A 25294-nucleotide genomic window follows, 5' to 3' on the forward strand; every position below is an offset into this window, starting at 1 on the left:
ATAATGTAATGTAATGCTATGTACTTCCTGTTACTGTAAAACTTGCATGTGCAGGCCTGATAGGGGTGTCATTCCAGCTCTTAGTCACTAGAGGGAGCTAGGGAGCCCTAGTTTATATAAGGCCCAGTCAGGGAAAGTAATAGGGAGAGAGGTTTAGACAGTGTTGAAGATCAGACTATGTCTGAGTTAAGCCCAGGCCTGGAGCCTGCAGACCAGGAGAGGGTATTGCAGTCCCTGTAACCGGGTTCCAGATCCAAGGAGAAGGTTCCCCTCCTGAGGGTATATATGCAGAAGCAGGAACACCACCGTTAATCAGCCTGAGGAAACAGAGAGAGAGACAGAGGCAAGTCCAGAAAAGCAAGAGGTACTAAAGACAACAGAGGAGGTACTTGAGGATTATAAAACCAAGGATATACGCCAGAGCTAGGGCATCGGGCCTTGGAGAAGAGTTTCTATGTTCCAGGATCAGTCAGGAATAGAGTGCAAGCCGCCTGTACTGCAAGTCCTGTGTTTAACACTCTGAAGTCACCTTGCTATATATTGCCTGCATCAACTGTATTGAAATCAACTGTCTTCAAAGGAACTGCGCTTCCATCGATGTCCATGTATGATGACTACTAAAGTTTGAGTTCTGTTTTAACATCACGTGGTTCCTCAGTTATTCCTGCTATCAGCAAACGGCGTGCCACCGTTTAATTGGCACTGGCGTCACGAACATTACTTATCATTACTTGCCCTTGCAGAGAGTCAGCTGTCTCAGGTTAGTGTCACGATTGCACTACAACACCCAGGAACAATTTTAAACCTAACTTGAGTACGCTGCACAGGCAACTGTGGAGGTCACTTTTAAAGGGGCGGGCACTGTGGAGTTCACTATTAAGGGGGCAGGGGCCATTATTGAAGGGGCAACTGCTGTGGAGGTCACTGTTAAAGGGAAAGGCACTGTGGAGCTCACTGTTAAAGGCGTGTTCACTGTGGAGGTCACTGTTAAAGGGGGCAGCCTGCTGTGGAGGTCAGTGTTAAAGAGGCGGACACTGTGGACGTCTCTGTTATGGGGGCGGGCACTGTGGAGGTCACTGTTAAAGGGGAGTTCACTGTGGAGGTCACTGTTAAAGGGGCGTTCACTGTGGAGGTCACTGTTAAAGGGGAGAGCACTATGGAGGTCACTGTTAAAGGGGCAGGCACTGTGAAGATTACTGTTAAAGGAGCGGGCACTGTGGAGGTCACTGCTAAAGGGGCATTCACTGTGGAGGTCACTGCTAAGGGGACGGGCACTATGGAGGTCACTGTTAGTGGGATGGTGACACTATTAAAGGGGCAGGGTGCAGTGGAGGACACTGTTAAGTTGGCAGGGGCCACAATTAAAAGGGCAGCTGCTGTGGAGGTTACTGTTAATGGGGCAGGGGCCACTATTAAAGGGGCAGGCCGCTTTGGAGGTCACTGTTAAAGGGATGGGCACTGTGGAGTTCACTGTTAAGGGGGCAGGGGCCACTATTGAATGGGCAACTGCTGTGGAGGTTACTGTTAAAGGGGAAGGCACTGTAGAGGTCACTGTTAAAGGGGTATTCCCTGTGCAGGTCACTGTTAAGGGGCAGGCTGCTGTAGAGGTCAGTGTTAAAGGGGCAGGCACTGTGGACGTCTCTGTTATGGGGGCGTTCACTGTGGAGGTCACTGTTAAAGGGATTCTGTCACCAGGATTAACGATATGTAGATATTTATATGTGCCCATTAGTCTTCATGCAGTGTTTACAATGATCCCTCTGTTTATGCTCTGTGTGCCTTATATTCTTATAAAAACCGATCTTATTGATATGTAAATTACCTCTGTCAGGAGCCAAAGGGGTTGTCCCACGATCTCCTGGAGACCATACGCGCCCATCAATCCGGAGCCCAGCACCGCCTACCACTTAATTTATTCACTCCACTATCTTTGACGTCAGTTCTTCTCAGTGCTGTAATCTCGCGCAGAGGGAGCCGGCGCATGCGCAGTTGACTCGTCGAAGCCGGTGCCAGTAGTCTGCATGGGCGCAGACTACAGTGTCCACTGCGCCTGCGCGAGACTACGGAGCAGAGATTACATGACGTCAGGATAATGCAGTGAATAAATTAAGTAGTAGCCAATGCTGGGCTCCGGATCGATGGGCGCAGCTGGGCTCCAGTAGATCGTGGGACAACCCCATGGGCTCCTGACAGAGGTGTTTTACATATGAATAAGATCGCTTTTTATAAGAATATAAGGCACACAGAGCATAAACAGAGGGATCATTGTAAACACTGCATGAAGACTAATGGGCACATATAAATATCTACATAACTCACTGTTAAAGGGGCGGGCACTGTGGATGTCACTGTTAAAGGAGCAGGCACTGTGGAGGTCACTGGTAAAGGGACATTCACTGTGGAGGTCACTGCTAAGGGGGCTGGCACTATGGAGGTCACTGTTAAAGGGGCGGGCACTGTGGAGGTCACTGTTAAAGCATTGGGAACTGTGGAGGTCACTGTCAAAAGGGAGGGCACTGTGGAGGTCACTGTTAAGGGAGTGGGCACTTTGGAGGTCACTGTTAAAGGGGCGGGCACTGTGGAGGTCACCTTTAAATGGGCGGGCACTGTGGAAGTCAGTGTTAAAGGGGAGGGCACTGTGGAGGTCACTGTTAAAGGGGCGGGAACTATGGAGGTCACTATTAAAAGGGTGGTCACTATGGAGGTCACTGTTAAAGGGGCTGAAACTTTGGAGGTCACTGTTAAAGGGGCGGGCACTGTGGAGGTCACTGTTAAAGGGGCAGGCACTGTGGAGGTCACTGTTAAAGGGGAAGACACTGTGGAGGTCACTGTTAAAGGGGCGGGCACTGTGGAGGTCACTGTCAAAGGGCCAGGTACTGTGGAGGTCACTGTTAAAGAGGAGGGCACTGTGGAGGTCACTGTTAAAGGGGCGGGCACTGTGGAGGTCATAGTTAAGGGGGCAGGCTACTGTGGAAGTCACTGTTAAAAGGGTGGGTACTGTGGAGGTCGCTATTAAAGAGGCGGGCACTATGGAGGTCACTGTTAAAGGGGCGGGCACTGTGGACGTCACTGTTGAAGGGGTGATCAATGTGGAGATCCCTGTTAAAGAGGCGGGCACTGTGGAGATCACTGTTAAAGGTGCTGGCAATGTGGAGGTCACTGTTAAAGGGGCAGGCACTGTAGAGGTCACTGTTAAAGGGGCGGGCACTGTGGAGGTCATTGTTAAAGGGGCGGGCACTGTGGAGGACACTGTTAAAGGGGAAGGCCACTGTGGAGGTCACTGTTAAAAGGGCGGGCACTGTGGAGGTCACTGTTAAAGAGGCGGGTGCTATAGAGGTCACTGTTAAAGGGGAGGACACATTGAAGGTCACTGTTAAAGGGACGGGCACTGTGGAGGTCACTGTTAAATGGGCGGGCACTGTGGAGGTCATAGTTAAGGGGGCAGGCTGCTGTGGAGGTCACTGTTAAAAGGGTGGGTACTGTGGAGGTCGCTGTTAAAGAGGCGGGCACTATGGAGGTCACTGTTAAAGGGGTGGGCACTGTGGACGTCACTGTTAAAGGGGCGAGCAATGTGGAGATCCCTGTTAAAGAGGCAGGCACTGTGGAGATCACTGTTAAAGGTGCTGGCACTGTGGAGGTCACTTTTAAAGGGGCAGTCACTGTGGAGGTCACTGTTAAAGGGACAGGCACTGTGGAGGTCACTGTTAAGGGGGCGAGCACTGTGGAGGTCACTGTTATGGGGGATACTGTCGATATCTTTTAATGACACATATAAACATTAAATGAAATAGATGAAATATTCCCGTGCGAAGCCAGGTACTTCTGCTAGTTATATATATAAAGAAGGACGTTTATATGTATGTATGTTCCATGATTACTCAAAAACGCAACCATTGATTTCAGCGAAACTTGGTATACACATCCCTTGTTACCTATCTTGTGGGGGTCACAGCTCTCTAGGTCGTACCGTTCCTGAGATATTTTCAAAAAATTACCTTCATTAGCCAATAGAAGCCTGCAAGTCTTTCTCTTCATATCCCAACTGCCATACACACAGTCACATGTCCCTTATCAGACAATAGACATTCGCAGGCCCTTAGTCTCCACATACACATAGCTTTACTCCAGGTTTGCATAACAACCCAGCCATTTTTCTTCACTGCTGTAGGTCAGCTTTAGGCTAGGGCTACACGACACATAGGGCAAAACTACATTGCTACATGCATCCATCTTGGATGGATTTTTGCGATTGTCATGTCGCAGCATGTCGCAGTGCAACACCATAGCCTATCATTATAAAAATTGTTGCGCAACATTGGTACTAGAAAATGTCACTCGACACATGTCGTCATGTAGCCCTAGCCTTAAAGGGGAAGGACGCTGTGGAGGTCACTGTTAATGGGGTGGGGCCACAATTAAATGGGCATGGCGCTGTGGAGGACACTGTTAAGTTGGCAGGGACCACAATTAAAGGGGCAGGCCGCTGAGGAGGTCACTGTTAAAGGGGCGGGCACTGTGGAGTTCATTGTTAAGGGGACAGGGGCAACTATTGAAGGGGCAACTGCTGTGGAGGTCACAGTTAAAGGGGCTGGCACTGTGGAGGTCACTGTTAAAGGGTCGAGCACTGTGGAGGTCACTGTTAAATGTGCGTTCACTGTGGAGGTCACTGTTAAGGGGGCAGGATGCTGTGCAGGTCACTGTTAAAGGAACGGGAACTGTGTAGATCACTGTTATGGAGATACTGTCGATATCTTTTAACGAGACACAGAAACTTTCAATGAAATATACCTGTGCGAAGCCGAGTCCTTCTGCTAGTATATATATAGGTGTTGGACCCCCTTTTGCCTTCAGAACTGCCTTAATTCTACGTGGCATTGATTCAACAAGGTGATGATAGCATTCTTTAGAAATGTTGGCCCATATTGATAGGATAGCATCTTGCAGTTGATGGAGATTTGAGGGATGCACATCCAGGGCACGAAGCTCCCGTTCCACCACATCCCAAAGATGCTCTATTGGGTTGAGATCTGGTGACTTTGGGGGCCATTTTAGTACAGTGAACTCATTGTCATGTTCAAGAAACCAATTTGAAATGATTCGAGCTTTGTGACATGGTGCATTATCCTGCTGGAAGTAGCCATCAGAGGATGGATACATGTTATCATTCTGTTTACGCCAAATTCGGACTCTACCATTTGAATGTCTCAACAGAAATCGAGACTCATCAGACCAGGCAACATTTTGGTGAGCTCGTGCAAATTGTAGCCTCTTTTTCCTATTTGTAGTAGAGATGAGTGGTACCCGGTGGGGTCTTCTACTGTTGTAGCCCATCCGCCTCAAGGTTGTGCGTGTTGTGGCTTCACAAATGCTTTGCTGCATACCTCGGTTGTAACGAGTGGTTATTTCAGTCAACGTTGCTCTTCTATCAGCTTGAATCAGTTGGCCCATTCTCCTCTGACCTCTCGCATCCACAAGGCATTTTTGCCCACAGGACTGCCGCATACTGGATGTTTTTCCCTTTTCACACCATTCTTTGTAAACCTTAGAAATGGTTGTGCGTGAAAATCCCAGTAACTGAGCAGATTGTGAAATACTCAGACCGGCCCGTCTAGCACCAACAACCATGCCACGCTCAAAATTGCTTAAATCACCTTTCTTTCCCATTCTGACATTCAGTTTGGAGTTCAGGAGATTGTCTTGACCAGGACCACACCCCTAAATGCATTGAAGCAACTGCCATGTGATTGGTTGACTAGATAATTGCATTAATGAGAAATAGAACAGGTGTTCCTAATAATTCTTTAGGTGAGTGTATATGTATATATATTTAATCTATCTGTCTGCCACATATATATATCTATGTATCTATCTCCCTTAGGTATGTCTTGCCATGTACAGCCATCTAGTAGTGACAAGGATCTTTTCTAGATAGATATCCATTACTCTAATATAAATTTATTTCAACTGCAATGTGTTATTTTTTTTCAGCAGTCTAGTTTTATTGAGAATTTTCAAAAATACAAAACAGAAGAAAATTTGCAATAGTCAGGTAGGCCTATGGAACAGTAGGGAAGAGAAAATGGCAAATTATAGCTTATAATTAGAGATGAGCGAATCAAAGTTGGCGAAGTGGAATTCGATCAGAATTTCATTTCTTTTTTCGATTCACAACAAATCCGAATTTCCTTGCGATTCGAGGTAACGAATCACTTTTTTTTTTTCGTAAAATGGCTGCTGCACATGTGAGGACATGGAGCGAGGAACTCTGGGAAGGCGGGTTCACTAATAATGCCATGCATGCAGCCAATCAGCAGCCAGCCCTGTGATATCACAGCCCTATAAATAGCCTCAGTCATCTTGGATTCTGCCATTTACCAGTGTATTTAGTGCAGGGAGAGACGTCTGCAGGCACTAGGGACAGTGCTAGAAAAAACTTAATTGTGCTAAAAAAAACTATTTAGAAGTGCAGGGAAAGATTATTCAAGGTATAGGGAAAGGATAGGGAGGAATTATGCCACGACATTTCTGTTGAATAGGGTTCAGTAGGGGAGGTTATAGCCTGGGTAATAGGAACAATTCTATTACACCTTGATGCACTGACTGGGGATCCAAATTGCCATTATACAGCTCTGTAATTCCAGCAAACCGTTCTTATTAGGGTGTAAGTGCTGTTTGATACAGCCATTAACAGGATTTATTACAAGGAAATATTTAAACATTTTATTTGTCTTAGTGCGGTGCAGTTATATGTTCTGGGAAAAAAGGGCTTATTAGCTGTTGTGTGGTGAAGTGCTAAAATTACAGCGCTTTTAGTTGTGTATTAGTGGCAAAAGTAAAATATATTTGCCGTTCAGCGGTGCAGTTATATGTTGTAAAGCCCTTTTTTGCCTGTATTTGTGGCACAAAAAAGTATTTGCCATTCAGCGGTGCAGTTATATGTTTTAAAGCTCTTTTTGGCATGTGTGCGGAAAAAGATAAAGGACTTATTAGCAGTTGTGTGGTAAAGTGAGAAAATTACAGCACTTTTTGGTGTGTATTAGTGGCAAAAAGTGTGGGGAAAATGCCCCTGAGTCTTATGGGGCGAATACTAATGAGCACTTCCATTATGGAAGCGCTCATTAGTACCGGAGGACCAGGAAGCGTTGAAGGCGCTGTACTCACCGCTTCCTGGTCCCCGGCTGTCAGCTGTGCAGTGGCTGCTCACAGCGTGAGGGCGCTCTGTGACCTCACGCTGTGCGCGCCAGTTCACAGCACAGCCAACAGCAGGAGGAAGAAGATCACGGGGGTGGTGAGGAGCGGCGGCGTCCAGGAGCAGGAAAGTTAAGTGGGTTTTTTATTTTATAAAACATGAGGCAATATGGGGATGATCTGAGGCAAAATAGGGCTGATCTGTGGCAATATAGGGCTGATCTGAGGCAATATGGGGCTGCTGGGGGGTAATCTGAGGCAATATAGAGCTGCTGGGGGGTAATCTGAGGAAATATGGGGCTGCTGGGGGATGATCTAGGGAAATATGGGGCTGCTGGGGAGTAATCTGTGGCAATATTGGCTGCTGGGGGGTAATCTGAGGCAATATGGGGCTGCTGGGGGATGTTCTGGGCCAATATGCGGCTGCTGGGGGGTGATCTGAGGCAATATGGGGCTGCTGGGGGATGTTCTGGGTCAATATGGGGCTGCTGGGGGGTGATCTGAGGCAATATGGGGCTGCTGGGGGCTGATCTGAAGCAATGGGGGCTAATATGAGAGGCAATGTGGGCTGCTGGGGGCTGATATGAGGCAATGGGGCTCATATCTGAGGTCTGATTGGGGGTCATTCACATTGGAGTCTGACTTGAGGTCTGATTGGTGGTCTGACCTGAGGTATAATTAAAAATATTTTTTTCCTATTGTCCTCCTTGAAAACCTAGGTGCGTCATATGGGCCGGTGCTTCTTATAGGGCAAAAAATATGGTACGTGTCATCAGCCATAATGTGGTGAATTTACATTGTCATACAGACATTATTGCGCAATAAAAAAATAGAATATTCGCAATTACGAATATATTTAGCGATATTCTAAATATTCTCGAATTCTCGAAGTGCCGATATTCGCGATTAAAATTCGCAATTCGAATATTCGTGATCAACACTACTGACCATATGTTGACCGAGTGAAGGCAGATGCTCCACAGACTGGATCCGTTTTATGGGGGTTATTGTTCTGACGAATCAGAGGAAGGGCAGAATAATCAATGACGTTGACACAAACTTACTGCTGACACCATCTCCACTCTGTCGGGGGGCTCTATTTGAATAGGCGTCTATTAGAACAGGTTCTGTAGGCATCTATGTGGAATCAGCTGATGACGGTGTAAAAGGAGTGTGCTTCTTCTTGGCGCTAACATCAACTTGTAATGTCGAGTTCATACTTGAGTTATTTGGTCAGTTTTGGCCCCGTGACTGCCCAAATAAGTGAAGTGTACAGTGATTCTAAGAGTGACGCCTGCCATCTGCATGTCATACTGACTCACAGTATTGTTTCACTACCACAGCAGACTCCCTATGCATGTTACTGCAAGGCACAGTGTTCTACACCACTATAAAGGCTCTCTGCAGCCAGGAAATAGCCGTTTTTTAACATGATTCGCCGCAAATAAATTCAGATCGAACCCAATTTTTCTGAAAATTTGGCGAACCGGCCGAATCGAAATTTTGAAAAATTCGCTCATCTCTAATTATTATCAACAAGAATAAAATGAATCCAATAAGTTCAGAGATCATCAGTATTTACATCCTTCAAATGTGATTTAACAGCTGCTTTTATCATTCCTATGCATCAGTCAAAAGGTTTACCTAAACACAATGCTCTAATGTGCGAAAGATAACGACTGTAACACTCAGTCTCGTCTTGTGGACACTGGAATGTTGTAGACAAGAGCCATCAGCGACAATCTAGAGACATCAGAATATTGTAATGTGATGGATGCAACAATTCTCAGACCTTGTTATGCCAGTCACCAGCAGATTCCTCCTTTGACATGGATAGGGGTTGCTGGTGTGTTGTAACAGGTGTCAGTCTAATGACAGGGAAAGATTCCAGCCTTTGGTATGTTTAAATATGGACTGCAAGCCATCCCAAATGTTAACTAGAGATTAGATTGTAATATATGTTTTGGAATGTGTTTTTACTAAGGATTAATTGTAATAGTTAAAGCAAAATGCACTTTGATGTATACTTTATTGTGTTATCAATGACAACAATGTCACTCATATGGTTAGCAGATGAATCTCCATACGCAAACATAGGTCATTGCAGGGGAATCATCGTCTGAAGCCAACCTTCAGTGTTTGGCTAAGGCTACTTTCACACTCGTGTTTTGTGCGGATCCATCATGGACGGACTCGTTCAGATAATACAACCGTCTGCATCTGTTCAGAATGGATCCGTTTGTATTATCTTTAACATAGCCAAGACGGATCCGTTTTGAACACCACTGTCAATGGAGGACGGATCCGTTTTCTATTGTGTCAGATTGTGTCAGTGAAAACGGATCCGTTTGGCTCAGTTTCATCAGACGGACACGAAAACGATGCAAGCAGCGTTTTTGTGTCCGTCTCCAAAGCGGAAGGGAGACGGAACTGATGCAAATTTATGTATTCTGAGCAGACCTTTTTCCATTCAGAATGCATAAGGGCAAAACTGATCCGTTTCAGACCGCTTGCGAGAGCTCTGAACGGATCTCACAAACGGAAAGCCAAAACGCCAGTGTGAAAGTAGACTTATAAGCTATGACATGCTGTTCAATGGAGTAGCTTTGAGGTGTTGCAGAGGTTACAGTTACAACCAGGTCTCCACTCCAGAGGGCCACATAGGACACAACACCTAAGAAAGCAGCGTTCTACAAGATTGCAGAGATATCTAATGCAATTTAAATGATACTGCAGTGACACTTCAGGGAGTAATGTCCTAATGGTGTTTATACGTCACATATAGCTTGATATCAATTCATCCAAGGGAACATAAAGTTATAGGTGGTTCAGTGGTAGACCCAGAAATGGCCTTTTCATTACCTCCCAAGACATTCAAGCTACTCCTCTGTCTATTCTTTACAACTTTTCACTAACTTTTGTAGTAGCTTCACATGTACCCTCTGATGTATGGAAGTTGAACATTGCAGATCAAGTACTAGGACTAAACAACTGGTCCTGTGGGTAGGCCATGACCAGTTATTTGTGGCTTCTCTTTTGAAATTCTGTCAGTTCTGCTGAATTGAAGACAATGGTAAAAAATGGTAAGAAGGTTTAACAATAGAGACCAACACAATTCTGTACTATACTGCTAGATTGGTACACTGGGAGGCTATGTGAAAGTGCTACAATTCGGTGTTCCTTTCGGTGTAACTTTCATTTTTTAACTGCTCAGGTTGCCATAAACAGACCAAGTGGTGGACAGCACAGAGAGCTGCAAGCAGTTATCCTTTTTTACATTCATTGGGTCATTCTCACTCTCTCTTCATGGTGCTGAACCCCCAATATCTCCTCTACCATCCTACCGATGTTCTCCATTCTTCCGTCCTGCCAATGATTTATGGCTAACATCCACCATAATCTGAAACTTTCATTCCCGTCTTTTAGACTTCTCTTAAACCTCACCAGTTCTCTGGAATGCCCTGCCCAGGGGTTTAACTAGGAAAGGCTGTAAAAGGAGTTTTAAAAAGTAACATAACTATAGGAAATGTAATTAAAAAAATAACTAACCATTACTCAACTGTTAAATCCCCTATGGCTGCTAATATGTTAAGATGGCTGGACCATTGTACAAAACAAGCACTTTTTGTCTTTTGTGTCACCCCTATCTCCTCATAGATTGTAAGCTCTTGTAAGCAGGGTCCTCAGTCCTCTTGTTAACTTTTCTGTTTTTATGTAATGTATCAGTCTGTTTGTACATGACCCCTCTGATTGTAAAGCACTGAGGAATATGTTGTTGTATAAATAAGGATTATTATTATCATTATTATTACTAATATTATTAAGAGGTCCATCAGAGGACAAACCCATATGAAGCTAAGGGAACAGATTATTTGTCCTAAAGGTCTCTCACCTTATTGGGTTAAATCGCTGTTGTGTTCAGTTATACCAGAATTGGGTGTCTACAATGAAATTTAGAGTAGACATACACATATTAAGTATTTTTGAGGAGTCATTTCCTTTGATGTTCCCAGCCTCTTGGAAATTGAGGTCACAGAGCAAATGACAACTTGCCCGCCTTGTATGAGTATCAATAAATCACCCTAGTCACCTACTTAATTTAAAAGGAAACTATTTTCCGTTAGTCCATATATTCCTATATCTATGGTTGTGTATAGAGCCACTTATAAAATGATTATTTCATTTTCATACTTGCATTTACAGTCCTGAATTTTTTTAACATATGTGGACATTTTAATCTTATCTTCTAGCATATAGTATATGAAGATAAATGTGATGTCAATGAATACAAAAAGAATAGGAAATAAGGCTTTGTAATATTTTATTAAACAAAAATTGCACACCTACATTATGCCATTTTCTTGTGTGGGAGAAACGCCTTTTATCATGATGTCAAGATGTAAAAATTAAATGAAGGTGTTTAAGGCTACTTTCACACTGCCGTTGGCTTTCCGTTTGTGAGATCCGTTCAGGGCTCTCACAAGTGGTCCAAAACGGATCAGTTTTGCTCTAATGTATTCTGAATAGAAAAGGATCCGCTCAGAATGCATCAGTTTGCCTCCGATCAGTCACCATTCTGCTCTGGAGACTGCCTGCAGCGTTTTGCTGTCCGCCTGATGAAACTGAGCCAAACGGCACACAATGTAAGTCAATGGGGATGGATCCGTTTTCTCTGACACGATCTGGCACAATAGGAAACGTATCCGTCCCCTATTGACTTTCAATGCTGTTGAAGATGGATCCGTCATTGCTATAGAAGAAATAATACAACCGGATCCGTTCATGACGGATGCAGGCGGTTGTATTATTGTAACGCAAGCGTTTTTGCAGATCCATGACAGATCCGCAAAAAACGCTAGTGTGAAAGTAGCCTAATTTGGTTTGCTCCATGTTGCTGAAATGTGTTATCATCATTTAAATATATTTTTTAATATAATGATAGGTCCACGTATGCTAAAAAAACTGAAAAAAGTGTCACATGACTGTATGTATCAAGGTATACAGAGATATATTTGTGAGTTGCACTTACAAGTAAAATCAGTATTATCTGTAGTAATTTGTCATCAGAACACATTTGAACTGAAACTAGCCGTTACAAATGGGAAAAAGGTCAGATTTTAAAAGCCATTTTTGTTGACTGATGCCTTTCCAAGAAATGGCCTTTAAATGGTTCCCTTCAATTGTATTGGGTCCATCTAGCCTTTAAAAAAGCCAAAAACATGACATGTCCTATTTTTTTTACTATCATTATGAATAAGAATAAGGGTCATTAGAAAAACAGCTGTATGAATGGACTCATAGACTTCTATTATATAAACGACCATCACAAGGCAGATTTTGTAAATGCCCATGAATAATGGCTGTCCAAAAATAGGACATATCCTATTTTTGACTCTTTTGACGGATAGATGGAGCCCATACATATGAATGTAGCCTTAGGGTACATCCACAGTGGTAAGATTTACTGCAGATTCTTTCTGCAGGAAATCTAATGAAATCTACAGAAAAATCCACAGGGTAAATCTACATCAAATTTTTCAGGTTGTGCAGCAAATTTCCCTTTTGCAGAAAAAAGGAATATACTCCCGAATCCCTGGCAATCTCCTCTCATAGTGACATTTCCATGCTCCCATATCAGTCTGTTTCCCAGCTTCAAGCAATGTTATGTTGATCCATGTGACTACTACAGCCTCAGCAAGTCTTTGCTGGAGGCCAGGAGACAAATAAGGTGAAGAACCATGGAAACGCCAAGGAACTGGTAGATGAATTTGCTGCAGATATGCAAGTGATCCAAAGCGAAATCTGCAAAAGTTGGATTTTGAACTTAAAGGAGTTGTCCCATGAAAATATTCTACAGTTTTCAAACCAGCACATGGATCTGAGTTATTTTGCAATTGTATGTAATTAAAAATTTAGCATAGCCACTGAGTTATTCAATAAAATGTATCCGTATAGCACCACCTGCTGTTTGTTTTTTTCTTATTTCTTTGTCCTGCTCACTGAGAAGGACGCACATGCTCATTTTCATCCTTCGACTGCCTCCTGAGCTGTGATAGGGAGAGCATGGACACACCCCCTGAGCTGCAGCAGAAAAGACACTCCCCTTGAGCTGTCAGCTTGATATCAATCTAGAAGAGCAATAAATGGGGAGATTTCTGGATCCATGAGGTACAGGGCAGGTTCTAGCTTTGTTAGAAAGACATTGTCATGTACTATATGATGTCTGATTTTCATTTTTTACATTAGTCATGGGATAACACCTTTAATGGGGGAAAATCCACAATTTAAAAAGATCCACATTGCAGGTTGTTCATATAATTGAATGTTGATTGATAATTGAGCCCAGTTTTGTGGATAACCGTGTTGCCAGTAATCAATCAAAACTTAATTTTTAACCGTCAGCAACTGCTTCCCAGCTGCTAGGTGACAGTTACCTTGGACTATACTCTTCAAATTATAAATATAGTACCATAAAACCTCTTTAAAATGACCACCTAAAATTACAGTGAAGAATGGTTTTCAAGAGGATAGTCCTCTGAGCAAATAGAGCCAAAATACATGGGGACTGTATCAGGGGATTCAAAATCAGGGGTAAACTAAATTTACATATGAATAATCCATCTTTTTTCTGAACCGCATTCAATTGTAAATGGTTATCTCACAGATGTATATCAAAGTATTGACTTTTGTATAGGCACACATATAAAATAATACTTTCTAAAATACTGATATTATGAAATAGTTCACATCCATTTTAATAATGGTCACTCATTAAGATTAGAATAGATATAAAAACATGAATTACAAATGATCTGAAGAAACATATTTATTTAGTGGACGACTTTGGCTAAGTGAGTGGTTGTGTCTTGGATATTTATTCTGTGAGTAAGCAAACTACAATACAAAAAAGTTATTTAAAAAATAATGTAATTGCAGGTTAGTGCATTAATCTTAGTGTTATATATACATATGTACAAAGAAAAACAAATTAATTTAAAGTTCATTACTGGAAAAAAAAATTGCTTTAATAATATTTCCATCAAACCATATGTGCAGATACTTGAGATGTTGATAGTGTAAGACTCCCTAATCCCCTGGAGTCAAAGAAATTTTGCTGTCCTGTTCCACTTAGTAGATGAACTCCATCCACAGGAGACAGAATCTGACGATCAGTCATGGTTCCACTAGGAGAAGACCCCAAAAAACTTCCTTGTGAAGACACAATTTTTTCAGGGCTAGAGGCTAGTTTAGGGGAAGTGGAGAAATTGTATCCATACAAAGCACATGGGCTATGAAGTCTAAATGCATTGTAAGAACTTTGATGTGGCTGCCCACTGCCAAATGCATTGCTTGATGGTGAAGGCATGAGATACTGCAGTTGAGGAGACATTCCTGAAATCTGCATTGATAAACTTGTTTGGGGACACCCAAAGTTCTCATTGTCAGTTCCTGCCATGGACATATTTACTGTAGTGCTGCCTCCCATTCCAACATAGGATGGGGTCCTTGGGGTTGCAAAGGATTCGCTGGTTGAGTTTGCAAGTCTATTGTAAGTCTCAGCAAGAGAAGTGCTATATCTGTTAAGTGCAAGGCCAGATCTGCCACATGCTGAATAATCTGCTGGAGAAAGGCTACAAAGCTGACCTGGATTTGCTCCAAGATGGAAAGCTGGAGAAGAACAAGGGGAACCTGGCAATAAGTGAGAATGAGTTGCTGCTGCTCCGGAGCCAGACAGTAAAGATGATGCTCCTGCATTTCCTAAAATAACAATACAAATAGTAAAAATTAATAGATCTCATTATGTTTATCTATATTCCTATATATATATATATATATATATATATATATATATATAAATATAGTACAGCATCCCACCCAAGTAACTGTGAAACAATTGTGTCTGGATACATATTTATATGTACTGTGAGGGAGGGAAAAATGTGAATGTGCATTCCTCTATATCCACTACATTTTCCTTTAGTTCTCCTCAGTTTTTTCTAAATATTATTTTACATTAAATAAAGTAGTACATGACTAAGTACTGGTTTGGCTTCCCACATATTAGATAGTTATTTTCTTTCCACAGATTACTTTCCAAGTGTATGGTAAGAAAATCGAAATAAGACGATAGTAAGCCCACGGTGTTGGAAATGACTAATAGGAGTCACTCCTGAAAGTAAAAAGTTTAAAATAACTGGATAACATAGCAGCATTTTTAACATTTTACTATTGGACTCGTTAAGAAACATATTTTTTACTATTCCATTTCGTAATTCTTTCATCTTTTGAACACAAAACAGATTTAACTTTACTCCTTGTCTAATAATCCTTATAAAGTTTTTTTCAAGCTCTCAGTGTGTAATGACCAATCATTTTAGAAACTCTAAAACGTCAGCAGATCTGGAAGGTTGAGTTTTACTTCTTTCCTATTAAAAAACACATTTCTGACAAATTATATCTGTTTTTAAGGATCCATTGTCTTAAATAAAGCTATTCTAGTTTCAAAATACAACTTTCAGATGTTTATTTTTGTTTCTCTCTCCTCTAGTGGAAAATCAAGGATTGGCAAATCTGCTTTTATTCCATGTAGACAATTAAAGGGAGACTGTCAGCAGTTTTGGGCCCTCAAAACTGCTGAAAGGACAATATAGGTGACAGGGAGAGAGGTGCAGACATAACTAGAAAGATTTTCAGGCAGGTTGCATGACAAAAAAATAAAAATTTCCATCCCCCCAACACAACAACTAGAGATGAGCGAATTTTTCAAAAATTTAATTCGTCGGTTCGCCAAATTTTTTCTTTGGTAGTGAAATAATACTGTGAGTCCGTATGACATGCAGATGACAGGCGTCACTCTTAGAATCACTGCACACTTCACTTATTTGGGCAGCCACAGGGCCAAAACTGACAAAATAACTCAAGTATGAACTCAATCTTACAGGTCGACAGAAGAAGAGCAATCCTTTTACACCGTCGTCAGCTGATTCCACATAGATGTCTACAGAACCTGTTCTATTAAGCACTTATACAAGTAGAGCCCCCCCGACAGAGTGGAGAGGGTGTCAGCAGTATGTTTGCGTTGACGTCACTGATTATTTTGCCCTTTCTCTGATCCGTCAGAACAATAACACACAAAAAACGGATCCTGTCTGTGAAGCATCCGCTTTCACTTGGTCAGAATTTGGTCATTAATCCATCAGTATTGCTAATGCCCAAAAAAAACAGGAGTGGATCCAAAACAGAGATGACCGAGGCAACCATTCAAGAACCGCTGGGTTGCTAGTCAAGACACGACCGCTAGATGACACCGGGAGCTCAGGCCTCTCGCTGCGACCCCTGCTGCCATGGCCCCTTACTCTCTTGCAACCTCTGCCTGCGCCAGAAATATTAAGGCCTCTGCCCCTCCCCTGTGCAAGGCCTGGCACTTCTCTGTCATGCTGTTAGATCAAATAAATAAATAAAAAGGAAATTAAAACATCCCCAAAAAGTCTGTAATTTTCTCACTTCAGCACACAACGGCTAATAAACCTTTTTTTTTTTACCACTAATACATGCCAAAAAGGGCTGTAATTTTCTCACTTCACCACACAACGGCAAATACTTTTTTGTGCCACTAATACGCACCAAAAAGGGCTTTAGAACATTTAACTGCACCGCTGCCCGGTAAATATATTTTTCTTTTTCCACTAATACACGCCACAAAATTCTTTAGAACAGATAACTGCATCGCTGAATTGCAAATATATTTTTTTCTTTTTCCGCTATTACATGCCACAAAAGGCTTTAGAACATATAACTGCACCGCTGACCGGCAAATACATTTTACTTTTGCCACAAATACACAACAAAAAGGGCTGTAATTTTAGCACTTCACTACCCAACAGCTAATTAGCCCTTTTTCCCACTAATACAAGCAAATACATGCTTTAGAACATATAACTGCACCGCACAAGAGCAAATAAGACGTAGAAATATTTCCTTGTAATAAACCCTGTTAATGCCTGTTTCAAACAGCACTTGCACCCTAATAAGAACGGTTTTCTGGAATTACAGAGCTGTATAATGGCAATTTGGGTCCCAAGTCAGTGTAGCAAGGTGCAATAGGATTGTTCCAATTACCCAGGCTGTAACCTCCCCTACTGAACCCTGTTCTACATAAATGTTGTGGAGTGATTCCTCCCTATCCTTTCCCTACAACTTGAATAATCTTTCCCTTCACTTGTAAATCGTTTTTTTAGCACAATGAAGCCTTTCCTATTACTGTCCCAAGCGCCTGCTGATGTCTCTCCCTGCATTAAGTACACTGGAAAATGGCAGAATCCAAGATGGCTGAGGGTATTTACAGGGCTGTGACATCACAGGGCTGGCTGCTGATTGGCTGCATGCATGGCATTATGGGTGATCCCGCCTTCCCAGTGTTCCTTTCTCCATGTCCTCAAATGTGCAGCTGCCATTTTAGGAAAACATGTGACTCGTTACCATGAAGCCCGAGGAAATTCGGCTTCGGGGCAAATCAAATTTTTCCTGAAATTCGGATTGAATTCCACTTCATCAGCTTCGATTCGCTCATCTCTAACACCAACCTCAAGTGTCCTAGAGGCAGTACCTTCATGTTCAATGTATTGGGCTCTGGGCAATGAATGGTTCCTAGACCTTCCACTCTACTCTGAGTGACAGCTCTAGCAGTCTCCTAATTGGATGCCAGTGCTGTCACTCATAGCAGAGGGGATGGGCTTGAGAGAGTTCATTGCAGAGAGTCCAGGACACTTGGGGTCATTGCACCAAGAGAATGTAATATTTAATCTCAAGCAACCTGCATGATTATTACTAGAGGTAGATCTGCACTGCCTATATATTCACAGAATGTGATGTCCCAAGAATACACTATATGCTTGCAGACAGACTACCTGTTTCCATTTTGTAAACCTGTAGATGGATTAAAGGAGTTGTCTGGCCTGGCATCTGACAATCTCAATGGTCTGATCCTGTGCACAATTGAATTAGAAAAAAACACTTTTCTGTCTGCAGTCCTGAAGTTCTTGAACTAATTCCCAATTCCTGACTGCTGCCAGAACAAGCTGGACCAGAATTGGCTTGGTACCTTGACCGCTGCAGCCAATTACTGGTCTCAGCAATCATCATATTGCGTCCTTTGCTGGCTGTGTTCATTATTCCATCGCATTATACACTGCTCATTTCCATGGTTACGACCACCCGGCAATCCAGCAGCGATGGCCGTGCTTGCACACTATAGGAAAAAGTTATGGCCTCTCTGGTGGCCAAGACTGCGGGAGCTCACAAAGGCTGGTGCTTTTTCCTATAGTGTGCAACCATGACCACCGCTTCTGAATTGCAGGGTGGTCGTAACAATGGAAACAAGCAGTGTATAATATGATGGAAGAATGAATCCATCCAGTGAAGGAAGCAACATGGATAATAACAATACATTAGTAAGTGGTTTGTATGAACTTTCTCTACGTGATAAATGCTATTTGCTGAAGTGACACAACCCCTTTCACTTTTCAGTTTTTTTTTATTGGGCACACATTCATCTTCTGATCATTGGGGTTGTCGGCTCCTAGGCAACCCCTTTAAGGGTCAATACACACTACAAAATATTTATCAACCATACCAAATTAAACAACCTCCATTAGAGTACTTTCACACTTGCGGCAGAGGATTCCGGCGGGCAGTTCCGTCACCGGAACTGCCTGCCGGACTAGGAAATCCGGACGCAAACGGATGCATTTGTCAGACGGATCCGGATTCGGATCCGTCTGACAAATGCATTGCAATACCGGATCCGTCTTTCCGGTTGTCTTCCGGAAAAACGGATCCGGTATTTATCTTTTTCACATTTTTCACGTTTTTCCAGAACACTTGGGGCCGGATCTGGCATTAATGCATTTCAATGGAAAATAATGCCGGCATTCCGGCAAGTGTTCAGGATTTTTGGCCGGAGAGAAAACTGCAGAATGCTGTGGTATTCTTTCCAGCCAAAAAACGTAAGAGGGACTGAACTGATGCATCCTGAATGGAATGCTCTCCATTCGGAATGCATTAGGATAAAACTGATCAGTTTTTTTCCGGTATTGAGATCCTGTGATGGAACTCAATACCGGAAAACAAAAACACTAGTGTGAAAGTCCCTTACACCGTTATGAGTGCATGTAGGCAGTATTTACACTTAAAAAAATACAAAGCATTAGAAAGGTAAAGTTTGCTAAGTATCGGGTTAAAGATGATGTCCCACGAAAAATGTTGTACATTTTTCAAACTAGCACCTGGATCTGAATACTTTTGAAATTGCATGTAATTCCAAATTTAGTAAGCCACTGAGTTATTTAATAAAATGTATCTGTATAGCGCCACCTGTTCTTTTTGTTCTTTTCCTCCTTTTTCTGTCTAGCTTACTGAGGTGGACACACATACTTAGTTCTATCCTTCAACTGCCACCAGCTGCAGCAGACAGGTCATGCCCCCTGAGCTAGGACATGCCCCCTGAGCTGCCAGCCTGAAATAAATCCAGCAGAGCAATTAGAGAAATTAATGGAGAGATCTCCATGTCTCAGCTTCCTGGAGTCATGCCAGGATGACTTAAGAAAAGTGGGAAATTGTGGTTGTCTGCAGTCTCAGTTCAATGTTCTGATTTGGCTGGTGCTGCCCTTTTAGCTTTCATATTAGTCAATTGTGACAGGAAGTAACCATAACCAAAACAATTTAAAAGCCCAATTGCACATGAGCCAACTAGGTGCTAAAAGGTGATTTTCATCACAATTTCCATGTGACATATTCATATGTGATATAACATAATATGGTATAAGTCATTATTTGAAATCAATGTGGGATCTTCTTGAAGAAAAACATATGATTATACATGAAACCATTAAGTCATTCACTTTTAAAAACAGGCTGTGAAAATGGAAGGCAAAGATGACCTACTAGAACTAATTTGTGAAATGTGAGAACTGCTTATTATATTTTGTTTCCATGCTAAGATGCTTGAGGCTACAGACCCAATAGTGGAGACTGCAAAACTGAGAGATTTTGATAAGACCATTTGGTCTGGATTCAAATCACCATCTACATAAACACTTGCATTGTTCCATTAGGCCCCTTGCGTCCCGGTGCAATGTGTTTTGCACACGCGTGATAAAAAACTGACTGTGGTACCCAGACCCGAACTTCTTCACAGAAGTTTAGGTTTAGGTTCAATGTTGTGTAGATTGTATTATTTTCCCTTATAACATGGTTATAAGGGAAAATAATAGCATTTTTAATACAGAATGTATAGTACAATAGGGCTGGAGGGGTTAAAATAATAATAATAATTTAACTCACCTTAATCCACTTGTTCGCGCAGCCGGCATCTCTTCTGTCTTCATCTGTGAGGAAAAGGACCTTTGATGACATCACTACGCTCATCACATGGTCATCACATGGTCATTCACATGATCCATCACCATGGTGATGGATCATGTGATGAGCGTAGTGACGTCATCAAAGGTCCTTTTCCTCACAAATGAAGACAGAAGAGATGCCGGCTGCGCGAACAAGTGGATTAAGGTGAGTTAAATTATTATTTATTTATTTTAACCCCTCCAGCCCTATTGTACTATGCATTCTGTATTCAGAATAATATTATTTTCCCTTATAACCATGTTATAAGGGAAAATAATAATGATCGGGTCCCCATTCCAATCGTCTCCTAGCAACCGTGCGTGAAAATTGCACCGCATCCACATTTGCTTGCGGAGGCCTGCGATTTTCACGCAAACCCATTCATTTCTATGGGTCCTGCGTTACGTGAAAAACGCACAAAGAGGAGCATGCTGCGATTTTCACGCAACGCACAAGTGATGCGTGAAAATCACCGCTCATGTGCACAGCCCCATAGAAATGAATGGGTCTGGATTCAGTGCGGGTGCAATGCATTTACCTCACGCATTGCACCCATGCACAAATCTCGCCCGTGTGAAAGGGGCCTTAGAGGGAAATGAGAGAATAATGGTGAACATAATTGTGAACTTCTATGATAGATCTTTACTAAATTTCTTGAAATTCAATTTGGATTAAAGTCGGCAAAATCAGTTGGGTAATTTAATTCAGGTTCAAATAAATTTAACCCAAATAGAAAGAGCTCTAATTGCCCTGAAAATATGAGGATGACATTTTGGGGTCACCTAGGATAGTATGCAACTCATTTCAAGCTCTTTAATGCCAAGGAAACACAGTCTTAATTTTAAAGTGACAGTGACATATATGGCTTTGGGTAAATGCTTCGTTGCCAGTGGTAACAAACAGCATTTTTAAAAATAAACTTCACTGTAGGATATTTTATATTTTTACAAAATTGTATTTTTGTGGTAAATGCCTGCTAAAATTGAGGAAAAGCTTAATTGTTAAAAATTCTGATTTGACACAGATTTTTAGAAAATTAATTTAGAATCAATTTGCTCATCAGAATCACATAGTAGTCTAGCTTAAATGCAATAGATGTGTGGGGCAGCATTGGACTGGCCCATCAGAGTACCAGAGGTTCCTCTGGTGGTCCCCAAAGGTCCAGGAGTAAAAAAACATTTCAAGCTGCCTTTGGAGACAACATATGGGCAATAGGGTCTATTTCTTTGACTCAAAATCTATTAGACTTCATCGATGATACAGGGTTGGGCCCCGAGAATAATTTCCTATGGTGGGCCCAAGGAACCCCAGTCCATTGTGTGGCCTTACTGTACCACTATGTGCTGAATATTTCATACTAATGCAAAAGAGAAAAACAATCATGGCATGTTCCAGCCTCCAGCACATATTCATATTTTCACAGGTAATGATTGTAGGGGAGAATATCTGACACGTATGGCATCTACCATCAGCTCTGCCATTTGCATTAGGACCATGACAAAGTTTAACATTTAAGGCTAGTTTCACACTAGCGCTTAGAGTTCAGACAGGCTGTTCTCTGGATCTCTCTGGATTCTCGCATTGCTGGAAGCTACCACATCAGCGTCTTGCCCCATTTACTATAATGGGGACTGGTGGAGATCCAGCCACAACCCTTTAAATATGCAGAGAATCGGCATACTTGCCAGGTTGCGGCTGGATCTCCGCCAGTACCAATTATGAAACGCAAATATTAAACAGATCAAACACATGAAACATCTCGATGCTTTGACTTTTTCTGCAGAAATACACAGTGGAAAAGTGGCAAAATAGGCAAAATGTGTACTCAGCATTAAGTACAGAGGGTACCGTTTTAAAAAAAATTAAAGATCAAATGATGCCACCATACAAAACCAAATAATACATAATCATTGTATCCAAACATATGCCATATGGTATCAGCATAATATGATATGCAGTGCTTAAATTATGCATCATACTGTACCCAAATAATGTGACATACGGTATTGAAATAAAATGCTATGCATTGCCCAAATAATATGTCATACTGTAACCAAATGGAAGAAAACGGTGCCCAAATAATACTGTATGCCATATTGCACCCAAATTATCACATTGATAGCTGGCTGGGGCCTGAGATTCTGGGAGGCCCAAGGTCATTAAACCACCTACAGTACATCTTAAAAACTTGGCAATTTGCTATCACCACTATGGCTGTGGTGTGGCAGGCCACATTCACAAGAGATATCGCACTCAACATAGGAAAAAGTAGAAGGGGTGATGGTGCAGTTACTCATGCAGATTTTGTAGCAAATATGTGCCAGAATTGAAGGCAAAAACTATTCAGCTGATATAGACTTGCTGTTGACTATAGATATGGGGGGCACAAGTTTTGTAAACAGCCCAGGGCAGTGGTGCACTTAGCATGGAGGAAGACCATGCGACTGCTATGGGGGCACCAGAGCTTAACTCTCTTTATGTTCCAAACACAATTTTCTGGCAATCACCCCTAGGGGCAGAAAGATTGCTTAGTGTAAAAAATGTACAGCTTCCATTAATGTTGATGGTAACTGTATGGATTCCTATGCACTGAGCTACCCCTTGTAGTGGCTGCAGACAGCATGCTTTATTTTGTACAGTATGAAGGGAAGCAGGAGACAGGACTGTAAGGAAGAGATTACCTATTTATGCCAATTGTCTGGTGTAAATACATTGAGAAATATTGTGTTCAGTATGAGCACCAGATTTATAAAGTTGTTTCATTTTTCCAACATAGAAGTTGTGTTAAGTGAGTGGCACAACTTTTGTTTTATTTATTAAAAAATATATCCGCTTAATGAAAATTGGATGAACCTTATACTAAGTTTTGCTATGAGGCCCTATGAAATCTGGATACACCACTGGCCCTTAGCTTACGGTATACTGGAAAGGTATACTGGAACTTTCTTGAAACCAAATCATATGATATATACAGGGAGTGCAGAATTATTAGGCAAATTAGTATTTTGACCACATCATCCTCTTTATGCATGTTGTCTTACTCCAAGCTGTATAGGCTCGAAAGCCTACTACCAATTAAGCATATTAGGTGATGTGCATCTCTGTAATGAGAAGGGGTGTGGTTTAATGACATCAACACCCTATATTAGGTGTGCATAATTATTAGGCAACTTCCTTTCCTTTGGCAAAATGGGTCAAAAGAAGGACTTGACAGGCTCAGAAAAGTCAAAAATAGTGAGATATCTTGCAGAGGGATGCAGCACTCTTAAAATTGCAAAGCTTCTGAAGCGTGATCATCGAACAATCAAGCGTTTCATTCAAAATAGTCAACAGGGTCGCAAGAAGCGTGTGGAAATACCAAGGCGCAAAATAACTGCCCATGAACTGAGAAAAGTCAAGCATGCAGCTGCCAAGATGCCACTTGCCACCAGTTTGGCCATATTTCAGAGCTGCAACATCACTGGAGTGCCCAAAAGCACAAGGTGTGCAATACTCAGAGACATGGCCAAAGTAAGAAAGGCTGAAAGACGACCACCACTGAACAAGACACACAAGCTGAAACGTCAAGACTGGGCCAAGAAATATCTCAAGACTGATTTTTCTAAGGTTTTATGGACTGATGAAATGAGAGTGAGTCTTGATGGGCCAGATGGATGGGCCCGTGGCTGGATTGGTAAAGGGCAGAGAGCTCCAGTCCGACTCAGACGCCAGCAAGGTGGAGGTGGAGTACTGGTTTGGGCTGGTATCATCAAAGATGAGCTTGTGGGGCCTTTTCGGGTTGAGGATGGAGTCAAGCTCAACTCCCAGTCCTACTGCCAGTTTCTGAAAGACACCTTCTTCAAGCATTGGTATAGGAAGAAGTCTGCATCCTTCAAGAAAAACATGATTTTCATGCAGGACAATGCTCCATCACACGCGTCCAAGTACTCCACAGCGTGGCTGGCAAGAAAGGGTATAAAAGAAGAAAATCTAATGACATGGCCTCCTTGTTCACCTGATCTGAACCCCATTGATAACCTGTGGTCCATCATCAAATGTGAGATTTACAAGGAGGGAAAACAGTACACCTCTCTGAACAGTGTCTGGGAGGCTGTGGTTGCTGCTGCACGCAATGTTGATGGTGAACAGATCAAAACACTGACAGAATCCATGGATGGCAGGCTTTTGAGTGTCCTTGCAAAGAAAGGTGGCTATATTGGTCACTGATTTGTTTTTGTTTTGTTTTTGAATGTCAGAAATGTATATTTGTGAATGTTGAGATGTTATATTGGTTTCACTGGTAAAAATAAATAATTGAAATGGGTATATATTTGTTTTTTGTTAAGTTGCCTAATAATTATGCACAGTAATAGTCACCTGCACACACAGATATCCCCCTAAAATAGCTAAAACTAAAAACAAACTAAAAACTACTTCCAAAAATATTCAGCTTTGATATTAATGAGTTTTTTGGGTTCATTGAGAACATGGTTGTTGTTCAATAATAAAATTAATCCTCAAAAATACAACTTGCCTAATAATTCTGCACTCCCTGTAAAGCCTTAAATATACAGCATATTGTACCAAAATTGTATGGCCTACTATTTCCAAATAAAAGTATACTGTACACAACTAAAACCAAAAAATACCAAATGTAAACACACTGCACCCATATAATACAGTACCAACATATATACACTATATATATATATATATATATATATAT

General features: G+C 42.0%; 1 protein-coding gene across 1 annotated transcript in view; it reads right to left on the reverse strand.

Moving 5' to 3' along the window:
• Positions 1-13341: 13341 nt before the first annotated feature.
• The window catches only part of TBX18 (T-box transcription factor 18), a 44338-nt gene continuing 32385 nt past the window's right edge, over positions 13342-25294 (reverse strand). The window contains exon 8 of the mRNA XM_040428722.1: positions 13342-14946. Coding sequence (XP_040284656.1) covers positions 14228-14946 — 719 coding nt within the window. The 3' untranslated portion in view covers positions 13342-14227. The remainder of the gene's footprint in view (positions 14947-25294) is intronic.

The sequence above is a fragment of the Bufo bufo genome, chromosome 4 (genome assembly GCF_905171765.1).
Source record: "Bufo bufo chromosome 4, aBufBuf1.1, whole genome shotgun sequence".
In the NCBI taxonomy this organism is placed as follows: Eukaryota; Metazoa; Chordata; class Amphibia; order Anura; family Bufonidae; genus Bufo; species Bufo bufo.